This window comes from Leopardus geoffroyi, chromosome B1, assembly GCF_018350155.1.
Source record: "Leopardus geoffroyi isolate Oge1 chromosome B1, O.geoffroyi_Oge1_pat1.0, whole genome shotgun sequence".
Lineage (NCBI taxonomy): Eukaryota > Metazoa > Chordata > Mammalia > Carnivora > Felidae > Leopardus > Leopardus geoffroyi.
Window position 1 is genome coordinate 76,466,874 of NC_059327.1, and position 13,621 is coordinate 76,480,494.

At 34.9% G+C, this 13,621-nt stretch overlaps 1 protein-coding gene across 7 annotated transcripts in view; it reads left to right on the top strand.

Moving 5' to 3' along the window:
* Positions 1 to 13,621, top strand: part of LRBA (LPS responsive beige-like anchor protein) — a 785,650-nt gene that overhangs the window by 250,939 nt on the left and 521,090 nt on the right. For all 7 annotated transcript variants that reach the window (XM_045465918.1, XM_045465937.1, XM_045465946.1 and 4 more), the window contains exon 34: positions 2,424 to 2,485. In XM_045465918.1, the coding sequence (XP_045321874.1) occupies positions 2,424 to 2,485 (62 nt within the window). The remainder of the gene's footprint in view (positions 1 to 2,423; positions 2,486 to 13,621) is intronic.

Genomic DNA, 13,621 nt, shown 5'->3' on the forward strand with positions numbered 1-13,621 from the left:
TGGTGAAGAAATTATAGTCATCTTTGGTAATGAAACTCCAGAGGAGTGTAAAACTTCTGGCTTTGGTATCTTGAGTTTGTCTTTTTTGAAGAGACTGAAATTGCGTATCTTAGAAAAATGAACCAAAAATAAAACCAAGCAAAATTAACCCTACCATTATTCTGAGAGGCTTTTAGGGAGGTTAGGTAATATGCCTATTCAGATCTCTGAGCCTGTAATAACTTGTTTGCTTTCTGCTAACTGGGGCGATAATAGGATGTGTTTTTGTACAAAATGAAAATTGATACTTCTGCAGGAACTTACAAATTCACTCTAAGTGTTGTTTTAGGGCCTCCTTTGGATAATTATTAGAGTCTGAATGTAAATCTGAAAACAGATTTACTGGCTTATAATTCATTTATTCCTTTTTCATACATGCAACCAGTGTCATCCAAAGGCAAAAAAAAAAAAAACAAAAAACAAAAAACAAAAAACAAAAAACAGTTAAGTTGTGTAACCTGATGCCAAGTCCTTTATTGGGGATGTTTCTTGTTTATTTACTCTCAAGGTTATATATTTTTGTTTACAGTATTAGTTGCCCTTAAGCAGGGAACTTACAATTAAAGGACTAATATAAGGTCTCTTTTGTCCTCTAAAGCCCATTTTCATTTAAAATTTAATATACCATCCATCCTGGTCTTCCTCCCCATCCTTTACAAATCTACAAATCCCTAGTCCAAAAAACATGAATTGTTCTAATCAAACTGTGAAATGTTATTTATTTTACTGTTATTGAGTACTCAACTCATTAATCAATGAATTCTAACTTTTCATGGCCCAAGGCCTTTTGTGTCATTATTGTTCTTTTTCTGAGTGGATACCAACGCCTGAGCCAGATCAGAGCCCAAATGTTTTGCCATGAAATGAAAGTTGGTAGGAATTCTGGTTTCCTTTGAATATAGCAGTTAGGAATAATGACCTAATTGTAGAAAGATCTGAATTTCCTTTTTGGAAGTAGTAGCTTTTAAGGTTGAAATATATGGAACTTCCTATAGTTGGTACATTTTATGGAAAGTGGCAAGGTTCTAGACCAGCAGAAGGCTACACCAGCAATGACAGATGGACTATTGGTATGCTTCCGTTTGGCCTTGGAATTAGCCTCCAGAGCCATGCTCATTTCAAGCTCTACAGAAACCATAATTTAGTCTGGTTAATGACCTGCTTTCTTAATGCAACATGTAGATGTTCTGTGGCTAATTTTTATGTTGGTGCTTAACACTATTACCATCATTATTTCTATGTTAAATATTTTTTCAAACCATTGAGAAAAATGGTTCTTTTCTAAAAAGCGAAGGGGGGAAATAACCTATTTAATGAGAATGCTATTTGTAAGGCTACAGAATGGCAATGTGTGCCATTAGCAGGTATGAGCCAACATGACTAAAAGAGGTAAGGGGGAAGAACTACAGAGATAGAAGATTAAAGAAAGGGAATAGGATGGAATGGGCTGCCTGCAGGAGCTTTAATGGGAAGAAAGAAAGAAGATAATTCTGTATGGTGTGTAAGAGGCCACCAGGAATTACTTTAGTTGTTAAACCCTGGATTCCAAACTTGTGTTTGTTCAAAAAAATGCAGAATAAAAAATTATATTTTTCTGATTATTTGTAATGTATTAATTTAATGCTTTTAATTATGGGCATTGCTTTTTTTTTTTTTTAACATACTGGTTATAAAATGTTCTTGTAATGTACTTTTTTAGATTTTATTGGTAATCAAACTAAGGCAGTCTTTAGATATGTATTAATTGTTTAAAAGTTCCTTCCTGGGATACTTTGGGTGAACCTAAAGGAAACAGAAAAGAGAAAATGTAAATGAATTTATTTACAAGAAATCAAGAATATATAACAGAGAATGCTTGCACTTCTGTTAAGGTTTAGTGTGAGGTCACAGGTCAAGGTACTAATAAGAGTGTTTGGGATGTCTGCTGCCATGAAACAAAATGGAAACTTGATTGATAGCTAGAGGGTTGAAGGGAGAGAGTGTGGTGGAGAAAGCAAAGGTCAGGGAGCCATTTCCCTTCTCTGCATGTATAACAATCAACTCTCTCCAAAACAAAATGTAGATGATATTGATCAATATGGCATATGTTGTGCACATTTCTATGAGTATTGTGAAATGTCATTATATGTGGAATTCTAATAAGTGTGTTAGTAGTTTGAACACTGAAATGAAGTAGTTTACAAAAAAATTGTGGTAGTTTTGATACCAAGTTTCAAGTAATTACAGAGTACCTTGTTTTCTCCTAGGATCAAATGTGTGTGGGTTTGATTCTTAGCAAGATGTTTAATTTTATTTTAAAAACCAGTTTGGATAAAGTTGTATAACAGATCCCTCATATTTATTTTATGCTTTGTAATTTTTCTTTTAAATTCTCTTTAAAATAGGTCTGGTTTGCATGAAGTCTAGTAGTTCAGTTGTGGAATTGGTTATGCTACTGTGTTCTCAGGTGAGTGATAAGAATAAATGTTGGACTAAAAGTAAATTCTTGCATGAATTTATTTTATAAGGAAGTTACAAATGTTTCAGTAGAAATTTTTGCTGTAATAGAGTTTTAAGTTTACAGTTTTAAAATTTTATTTGTATTGCAAAAGGATTACTTCTTGTGTTTGATACTAACAGATGATTTTGTAGTGAGTGCTGAGAGAAAACAGATGAATGAGAAATAGGTTTTTAGAGTCACATTAAAAAATGTGTATAGCAAATGATCTTGAGATGGCTAAATTTCTTTGCTGCATACATTAAGGTTATAGAAACAGATTTATTTCTATACCTTGTGGAGTGCCACTCTGACTCCCCTAGGAATAATGGGTTTACTTCCCTTTTGTGTAGAGGTTATAAAATGAGTGATAAATAATTTTGAATTCTTGTCATTGCTAATTATTTTTGACATACGGAGTAGATTTGGGAAAACGTCAACAAAAATATGGCAGCCATCATAATAAGATGTAGTAAATAAATTCCTAAAGCAAAATTGCTTTCAGCGTTCAGAAATTTTATACCTCATATGGTAAGCTTTAATGATTTTTAGAAAACTTATGTAAAAATCATGTATCCTGGGATGGTTTTTCTTTTCTGTTTTGCAATTAAACAGATGAATGTTTTTATTGAGAGTTTTCTTTGTAGTCTCTTAAAAATGATACCTTGCTGGTAGTAAATTCCCCTACTTAAAACTTTAAAATAGCCTTTTTTAATAGGAAGGGTATTGGTCTAGAGGTCAAGGGTTCTGACCCATTTCAAAACCTTTGACCTTCATTTACAACTCTTGTGGTTTACTTGCCTGACGAATAAGGATAATGCAAAATTAATGTTTCTTTGCATCGATTTATTCATTTTAGTGCCTATATTGCCAAATTTATTTAGACTGTGCTGATGGACATTTCATGAATACAAATTAAAGAATCATAGAAGGTGTGAAAAATCAATACTATGCATTGTCAATAAAATGCAATAAGAACAATTACTTCTAGAGATTACACCCTAATGGATTTTTATAATGAACTTGTGAGGAGTAGTTATGTTTCTAGTGAGCTTATTATTCTTAGATTTAGCAAGAATCATGTTTGTATAATTTAATCATTTCCTTTAGAAAACTCCATTGCTTTAAAAGCTTAATGTAGAAACATTTTCATTAATCTGATTTGAAATAATTGCTTATTTCTTGGATCTAAATTACCATATACCATTTTAAACCAACACAAAATTACCTTTACTTTTAAGAAGCATTACCTTATAGTTTGGGATGTTTCTTCACAGAGTATGAATTTGTTTATAGTGATATGATTGTTTCATAGATGGATTTTGATAACAAATTTCCACTTTCTAGTTTAGAAGTATTGAATAGATTCTTGATACATCAAAGCTGTTTCAGACAGTGTATTACGTATTTGAATGTTAGAAGCTAAAACGATGAAGAATGACATGTTTTAATGCACCTATTTATCATGTATGTCACAGTCCTGTTTAATACTAATCCAATCAAATAGAGTATGAAGATCAGTTAGTAGAGTAAGTTGCAAAAGTCAGATATTCTCAAGATTTTTGTTTGAATAAAATCAAATACATTATTGGTTATTCGAAGTCCTTACTATTTTTTATGCGTTCTTCAAAAGTTCCATGGCATCTCTATAAGATGTAGCACAGTGTGAAAAATGATGTGAAAAATGAAGCCAGAATTAGCTCCAGATGTATACAGATTGTTCCGGGGTGATAATTACATTTTTCACTTTGAATTTTCCTAATTCAAAGAGGTCAGATTGGCAGTCACAAAAGTGATTTATTTTGTTAAGAAGTGAACTGTCTTTTTCTACATGAAAGCTTAAGAGATATGAAATTGAATTTGAAGTTGACATTTTGCAGATACTGGGTGGGGATGCCTTGAGTTTGATTGATAATTTTTTTTAGTCTGAGATAGGGTGGGAAGTGAAAAGCTAGCATATTGCTAAAATTTTAATTAATTTTTTAAGGGGAGATGGAGAGGATTGAGTGCCAAAGATCGAAAGATCAGGTCAAAAACTCCTTTTTAATCACATAAATAATGGGATATGCTTATGAACTTAACATCTGCAAATTTGATTTAAAACTTTACAAATTAGTTGGTGTTAATTTCATGACAGTCAGCCATGTTCTGATTATTTTTCTTGAATCCATTCAAAACTTACTTTCTTTTTGCTTTCTTTTTAACAAGGTGTGTAAATTAGCCACATTTTATTACGAAAGAAAGATTAGAGCCTAAATTTAAGAAATGAGGAAATGATCACATTTGGTTTGCTGTCATTAAGACCAAACAGATCACTATGTATTTTCTTAAAGCTTCAAGTAGGATTGTATTTTTCTGTCATTAAGACCAAACAGATCACCTAGGATTATATTTTTCAGTATTCACTTATTCATTATTAGGTTGATTAGACACCATTTCATATTTGTCCCATTTACATCTTAACACTGTCAAGGCAAAAATACTATTATTTAGAATTGAAAAGCTTTCATGAAATACTAAGCATTGCATTTTTGAGTAAAGTTAAATTCTTAGTATTTATTAAATTAGGTTTGTTCATATATTGAATCTCATAAAATAGTTCAAAAACTACTTACTCTTCAAAGCTTGATACATATTTTTTTTATTTCTTTAAAATAAGATGTATACTTTCTTCAGGAAAGTGTATACACTCTGATGCACAGACAATTGAACAAATTCTCAATTTAAGATTTAGTTTTTCACAAGCATGTCACTTTTTTGTGCCTGGTATTTGTTGTGTATGTGGATAAACCTTGTAGAAATCTCTATGAATTTAAAGAAAATGCTAAATATTTCAAGTAATATTACTCCAGCATTGTGTAAAGCGTATCATGCTCATCTGACATTAATATCATTTTTGAAAGAATTGACATTGCATTCAAGGCCACTTTATAAAAGCGTTGCTTTGCTCATCCTAATTCAGTCTGACATACATTCCAATAACACTACCTCCCTTCTTGGGTTTAAAGCTAAATTTATGACTGTGCATTGTGAAGTGCATCATTTAAAAATGGTTTCAACCCAAAACATCTAATAAATAAATAATGTGTATGGCTACTCAGTAGTAGACTTTCTAGACTAGAAATCATTCCATCGGATACTCAACAGTCCACTATCGGAGAGGGCTGTCAGATAAATCTTAAGGTAGCTGCATTCATGTCCTGTAAATCACGTATTATTGTCTGAGCCTTCTGCCAGGTCATCTATTCTTTTCCCATTTATCAGAAATGCATAGAGTATATAGAAAAACTAGAAGCACCATGTAGTCTGGCCTAGCATCCTGAGTAATTAATTAGTAGCAAAACTTAATTTAAAATACTGTTAGTCTGATTTTTCTTGAAGAATTTTTTCATCAGAATATATAGGTTGTTGCTACTTTGGCAAATATTTTTTTTCACATGAAGGCTATGATAAAAGGTTTGGTCATTTTAGATTCAGGTGTTTCTATACCTCTGAATTATTAATTTAAATATTATAATAAGAACCAGGTGTTACCATTTTTATGACTCTTTTATGTCAGTTTGTGTTTGGGTTTTTGCTAGAGTCTTTTTTTTTTTCTTTCCTCTGAATCTTTATAGTTAAAATGTTTTTCTCTTTTCAATCACTTAGAATCTCTTGTAATTTGTTTTTTATAAATCTGCTTTTCTTATTTTTTAGTTTTCTCTTCTGAATATGTGACATTCATGTTCTTGCTCTATTTATTTTGTGAACTTTTCCTTTTTGTAGTTGCGATGAGTATTTTGAATAAAGTAGATAATTTAAACAAAACAAGGTGGGGGGCAGGGGGAGAAAAGCAAACCAGCTCTAAACCGTGGCACAAAAGTATCCTTCATTATCAGGCCTCACTTGCTGCTTAGACCTCATTTCTTACTACTTTGTTTTTATGTATACCTGGTACTCCACGCAGTCCCTGGCACATGATGGCTACTTAGTGATAAATATTTATGGTTAAATAAATAATACAGCTTCCAGCTACACAGCAGTCTATCTGGAAATGGAAAGCTTTCTTTGACTCCTCTCTGCCCCACAGCTCTAACTGTGATATTCATCCAAAGCTGTGACTGGCTGTTACTCCTGCCTTTAAGTTGCCTACGATTTTTATTTCTCTTCTATTAGACACTAAGTTTCTTGAAGGCAAGCCCTGCATTTTGTTTTGTATCTCCAACATCCAGGATAATTACTATTCAACCACATATTTATATAATTGTATAATTAATAATTCATTGGTAGCAATGGTCATAAGTCAACATATTTTGGGCTTTTGTCTTTTGGTCTTTTTCATTATGACATATGACATACTCCCATACTTTTTGTCTATTATTAAGTGTATATTAAGTGGTCATTTTTATTTTCAACTATATTGTCCTAACCCAATTCTGTAGTTGTGCTCATTTATACATAAGGTCTTGTTTTTTCTTTTCTTCTTCTTTTTTTTTAATGTTTGTTTATCTTAGAGAAACAGAGTGTTAGTGGGGGCATAGCGGACAGAGAGAGGGAGACCCAAAATCTGAAGCCAGCTCCAGGCTCTGAGCTGTCAGCCCAGAGGCTGATGCAGGGCTCGAACTCATGAGCTGAGAGATCATGACCTGAGCCGAAGTCGGATGCTTAACTGACTGAGCCACCCAGGCGCTCGTGGGTCTTTGTTTTTTTGTTATCCTTTGGGTTAATCACTTTTACCTCTTTTTTAAAGATCAACTTTGTTGAAACATAATTTATGTACAGTATATATGCACGTATCCTAAGTGTACAGTTTGATGAATTTCGACGTATACACAACATTGTAACACCCATTTCAATCTGGAAAGTTCCCTGTACCTTTTTACAATCAATCTCTACCCCTGTTACTACCTCAAGTTGCCACTGATTTGACTTCTGTTACTGTGGTTGAGTTTTACTCATTGTAGAATTTAATATAAATGGAGATTTACTTCTTTTAATTGTGGTGCTTAGATACTCAGAGTGTGCTCTATTTCGGGTACACTTAAACTTTTTTCGTGTAAATTCACTATCACGTATTAAGAAAGTGATAGGGTGTTTTATTTTTATTTAAAAAAAATTTTTTTTTTCAACGTTTATTTATTTTTGGGACAGAGAGAGACAGAGCATGAACGGGGGAGGGGCAGAGAGAGGGAGACACAGAATCGGAAACAGGCTCCAGGCTCCGAGCCATCAGCCCAGAGCCTGACGCGGGGCTCGAACTCACGGACCGCGAGATCGTGACCTGGCTGAAGTCGGACGCTTAACCAACTGCGCCACCCAGGCGCCCCAGTGATAGGGTGTTTTAAAAGAAATAATTGAATTAATAAAACAGGATTATCTTTTTGCCAACCACAGAATATGAATTTTGAGTATAATTTGCTTATTGAAAATATAAGTCTTCTTCAGTTACGCTTATTTTCTATAAGGAAGTCCTATAGTATGGAGCTCTGCATACAACAGTATGGTGAGGCCATTAACTATACTTTTAGAATGTTTTGTTTTTACTATCAGGTTCTGTTTAATTGTTATCTCTTCTACAGAGCTAGCTTGTTTGCTTCCTTCCTTCCTTTTTCTTTCTTGCTTTCTTTCTTTCTTGTTTTTATTTAAATTCCGGTTAACATACAATGTCATATTAGATTCAGGTGTACAATATAGTGATTCAACATCTCCATATATCACCTGTTGGTCATCACAAGTGTACTCTTTAATCCCCATCACCTATTTAACCCATCTCCCACCACCTCCCCTCTGGTAACCCATCAGTTTGTTCTGTGTAGTTAAGAGTGTGTTTCTTAGTTTGCTTATCTCTTGTTCCCCTTTGCTTCTTTGTTTTGTTTCTTAAATTTCACATATAAGTAAAATCATATGGTATTTGTCTTTCTCTGACTTATTTCACGTAGCATTTAGCATAATATTCTATAGCTTCGTTTGTGTCATTGCAAATGGCCAGATTTCATTCTTGTTTATGGCTGAGTAATATTCCATTATATTTTATTTAAATATGTAACATATATTTATTTAATATTATTTAAATAATATATATGTATATGTATATATGCATGCCACATTGTCTTTATCCATTCATCAGACTTTGGACGCTTGGGCTGCTTCCATAATTTGGCTGTTGTAGATAATGCTACTGTAAACATCGGGGTGCATATATCCTTTTGAATTAGTAATTTTATATTGTTTGGGTAAATACCTAGTAGTGCATTTGCTGGATCATAGGGCAGTTCTATTTTTAACTATGTAAGGAATCTCTCTACTGTTTTCCAGAGTGGCAACACCAGTTTGCATTGCCATCAGTAGTGTAGGAGGGTTCCCCTTTCTCCATATCCTTGCCAACACCTGTTGGTTTCTTGTGTTGCTCATTTTAACCATTCTGACAGGTGTGAGGTGATAACTCATTGTAGTTTTGATTTGCATTTCCCTGGTGATGAGTGATGTTGAGCATCTTTTCATGTGTCTGTTGGCCTGCTGTATATCTTCTTTGGAGACATGTCTGTTCATGCCTTCTGCCCATTTTTTAATTGGATTATTCATTTTTTTGGATGTTGAGTTTTGTAAATGTTTTGTAGATTTTGGATATTAACCCTTTATCTGATATGTCATTTGCAAACATCTTCTCCCATTCTATCAGTTGCCTTTTAGTTTTGATTGTTTCCTTCATGGTGTAGAAGCTTTTTTATTTTGATGTAGTCCCAATTGTTTATTTTTGCCTGTTTCAGTTTTGGTAATTTATATGTTTCTAGGAATTTATGCAATTTTTCCAGGTTGTCCAATTTGTTGGCATACGGTTTTTCATAAAATTCTCTTACAATTGTTTGTATTTCTATGGGGTTGGTTGTTATTTCTCCTTTCTCATTTGTGATTTTATTTATTTGGGTCCTCTGTCTTTTCTTTTTTGGTATGTCTAACTAGAAGTTTATGAATTTTATTGAGTTTTTCAAAGAATCAGCTATTGGTTTCATTGGTCTGTGCTGTTTTTTTTTTTTTTTTAGTTATCATTTATTTCTGCTCTAATCTTTATTATTTCCTTCCTTCTGCTGGCTTTAGGCATTGTTTGTTCTTTTTTTCTAGCTTCTTTAGGCATAAGGTTAAATTGTTTGTTTTAGATTTTTCTTGCTTCTTGAGGTACGCCTGTATTGCTGTATACTTCCCTCTTGGTACTTCTTTTGGTGAATCTCAAAGGTTTTAAACTATGATGTTTTCATTTGTATTTTTAAATTTCTTCTTTGATTTCTTGGTTGACCCATTCATTTTTTAATAGCATATTGTTTAACCTCCATGTATTTGTGGTCTTTCCAGATTTTTTCTTGTGGTTGGCTTCTAGTTTCACAGCATTTTAACCCGTATTTTAGCTATATGTTATTTCATATCCTTTCTGTGTGTGTGTGAGTTCCTTGACTGATATTTACAGAAATATTCATTTATACAGCTTTTACGTTTCTTACCTTTATATTGTTACTTTTTTTTTTAATGTTTATTTTTGAGAGAGACAGAGTGTGAGTGGGGAAGGGGCAGAGAGAGAGAGGGAGACACAGAATCTGAAACAGGTCCCAGGCTCTGAGCTGTCAGCACAGAGCTCGATGTGGAACTCGAACTCGGTAACAGTGAGATCATGACCTAGGCTGAAATTGGATACTTAACCAACCTAGCCACCCAGGTGCCCCTATGTTGTTACTCTGGTTTTTCCTTTTCACTCAAGAAGTCCCCTTTAATATATCTTGCAGTCTGATTTAGTTAGTTTACAAACTCCTTTTATTTTTCTTTGGGGAAATCGTTCTCTCTCCTATTCTGATTGATAGGCTTGCTGGATAAAGTATTGTTGGCTGCAGATTTTTCTCATTCAATTTTTTGCTTATATCATGCCCCTCCCTTCTGGCTTGTCAAGTTTCTGGTGAAAAATCTCCAGATAAGTCTTATGGGTGTTCCTTGAAAGTTAATTATTTCGGTTGTCTTGCTGCTTTTAAGTTTTTTTCTTTATTACTGTAGTTTGTAAATTTTATTATATCTTGGTATTGGCCTGCTTTTGTTAATTTTGATGGGAGTTTTCTGTGCCTCTGGGATCTGAATGTCTGTTTCCTTTCCCAGATTAGGGAATTTTTCACCTGTTATTTCTTCAAATTTTCTGCCCTCTTTTCTCTCCCTTTTTCATCTGGGACTTTATAATACAAATGTTATTATGTTTGATGGAGTCACTGAGTTCCCTAAGTCTGTTCTCATTTTGTACAAGTCTTCTTTCTCCCCTTTTTTCAGCTTCATCACTTTCCATTACTTTGTCTTCTGGATCACTAATTTGTTCCTCTCCTTCTTTTGCCTTCTGTTCATTGCATCAAGTGTGTTTCTAATCTCATTTATTGCATTCTTCATCTCTGATTGATTCTTTTTTTAACTCTTTTATCTCCACGGTAAGGATCTCACTGATGACTTCTTTTCTTAAGCCCCTTGAGTATTTTTATGATCATTGCTTTAAATTCACCATCAGGAGTATTACTTACATCTGTTTTGCTTAGATTTTTGGCGTTGACTTTATCTTGTTCTTTCATTTGGGATAAATTCCTCCATCTTGGCATTTTGTCTAAGTCTCTGCCTTCTTCTCTGTGTTAGAAAAGCCATTTATGTCTCCTGCTTCTGAAAGTAACGGCCTTATGAAAAAGAGGTCATGTAGTGCCCAGGGCCTGGCACTACACTTCAGGAAGTGTCTCCAGTGTGTGTTGTATGTCTTCTGCTGTTGTGTTCTGTCTGCTTAATCCTTCAGGCCAGTGGTCTGCAGAGGCTCTTCTTGTCTGCTGTGGGCAGAGTTTGATTCCTGGCCTCACCAGGGTGAGTTTTAAGTAGGTGTGCTGTGACCTGCTTGTGAACTGAGATCTGTCACCATCTCCACTGGAACTGAGACCTTGTGAAACTCTCTGGGCAAGGGCTTCTGCTAGTTTTCTGTTGAAGGGGCGTTCCATGCTGGATCTGAGGCAAGTGTGACTGAGACAGGCAGTTCCACTGGAGCACAGGGGGCTGGGACTTGGTGTAAGCAAGTTAGCAGCCAGTGTTGGTGTTATGCTGCTTCCTTAATGAGGCTCTTTGTTTATCTTGAGGGGTAGAGGAGGGAAATAGCGCCTTTCATCTCCTTTGTTCCTAGAGAGGGGTCTGTGTGAACCCTGGCTTTTAGGGACACCTCTGAGAACAGGGAATAATCTTCCCACTGTGTGCTCCAGGGGTTCTTCAGATCGTTGTTTATATGCTGTCTGTTCCTGAGTTGTTTGCCTGCCTTCTCTCTAGGGATCATGGCAGTGCCCTCCAGGCTCTTTCTCAGCCAAGCCTGCTGACCTTTAAAATTGTAGGGCTGTAAGCCCTGGTGGTTGTAGGAACTCAACGCCTCTTGTTTTCCAAGTCAGTGTCTTTGGGGAAACATTCTTCTTGTGTGTTCCCCTGTTGCTCCTCTGTCTTGTGCCTGTCTCCATGATCACAGCTATCTCCCCACTGTAGCTGCTATGATCCATTTCCCCCCTAAACCTCTCTCTGAATTTTCTGCCTTCTTCAATGGGGCCTCCTCTCTCCCTTTCATTGTAGGGTTTGTTCTTATCAGGTCAATTTCTGGGGTATTAAGTTTGATTTGCTAATTATCCAGTTGTGTTCGTGGGACAAGGTGAGCCTCGGGTCCTACTCCACTGCTGTCTTCCTGCTCACTCTTCTGCAGAGCTTTGTGTGAATTTGTCTGCCCTGAGTCCTCTCTATGCCTGCTTATGTTATTCTTTTATTTAGCAGACATGTATTGGATGCTTTTAAGATAAGCCCCTCTTTTTAAAGAAAGTATGTTCAAATAAAAAAGACAAACAATTGTAATACAATATAGAAGTTTATGAGGACTTGGAGAGAAACAGAAATAGAGGGGCAGGGTGTGGACCTAGGGACTATCAATCCCTATTTAATTTAATACCATTTTTATTTCTGTTCTTGAATAGATCATTTCAGGTGACTGTGACTTGCAATGAAAATTTTTTGAATTCTTGGGGTGCCTGGATGGCTCAGTTGGTTAAGGGTCTGACTCTTGATTATGGCTCAGGTCATGATCTCATAGTCATGAGATTGGGCTCTGTGCTGAGATTCTCTCCCTCTCCCCACTCCCCCACTCATGCTTGTGTACTCTCTGTCAAAAAAATAAATACATTTTTTTGGAAATTTTTATCTGCTTTTATACTTTCATCAGGAAAAATGGATATTAAAATTCTTAAAACATTTGCTCTACTTCTTTCAGTAGGTATAGCTTTCCTTGATTGGATTCGTGGTAGTCATGTGCTTGTTTGGTCAGTGTTCACTATCCAAAATTTTTTATTTTTTAAAATATAGTATTTTTATTTTATTTTATTTTTTTATTTTAAAAACAGAACATACAAGCAGGAGAGAGGGCCAGAGGGAGGGAGAGAGGGAGAGAGGGAGAGAGAGAAAGAGAGGGAGAGAGAGAAAGAGAGAGAGAGAGAGAGAGAAAGAATCTCAAGCAGGCTCCATGCTAAGCTTGGAGCCCAGTGTTGAGCTTGATCCCACAACCCTGGGATCATGACCTGAGCCAAAATCAAGAGTCAGATGCTCAACTGACTGAGCCATCCAGGTGCCCCTCACTATCCAAAACTTATAGTAGAGCAAATTCCAGTTTGTGTACTGTATGAAGATAATGGGTGTTCTGTGAAAAAAATATATAGTGAGATATAACTTTGGTAATGTTTGAATTTAATTAGTTTTCTTTACTGGAGGGCCCCTTAAAGCCTTTAGTAAATATGTGTGTATGTATGGGAGTGTGTGTTGTGTGTTTGTGTGTATAAAATATGTATATAAAATATGTATATAATGTATATTGTTGAATCTGTAATGGAAATAATATTAGCACATTTGATCACAGAATCGTCTTTGTGGCCATGGTACATGTGGATAAGTTTCATAAAATATACTTTGAGAAAAGCTGCTGTTGCATCAGAGATGAGACAGTGAATAATGCAGGAAATGCCTTTTTTTTGGTACTCTTTTGTTTTTCTTTGCTTCTTCAATCACAGTGTCTAAAAAAAAAATCACTAGATATGCAAAAGTAGTTATTTTCTT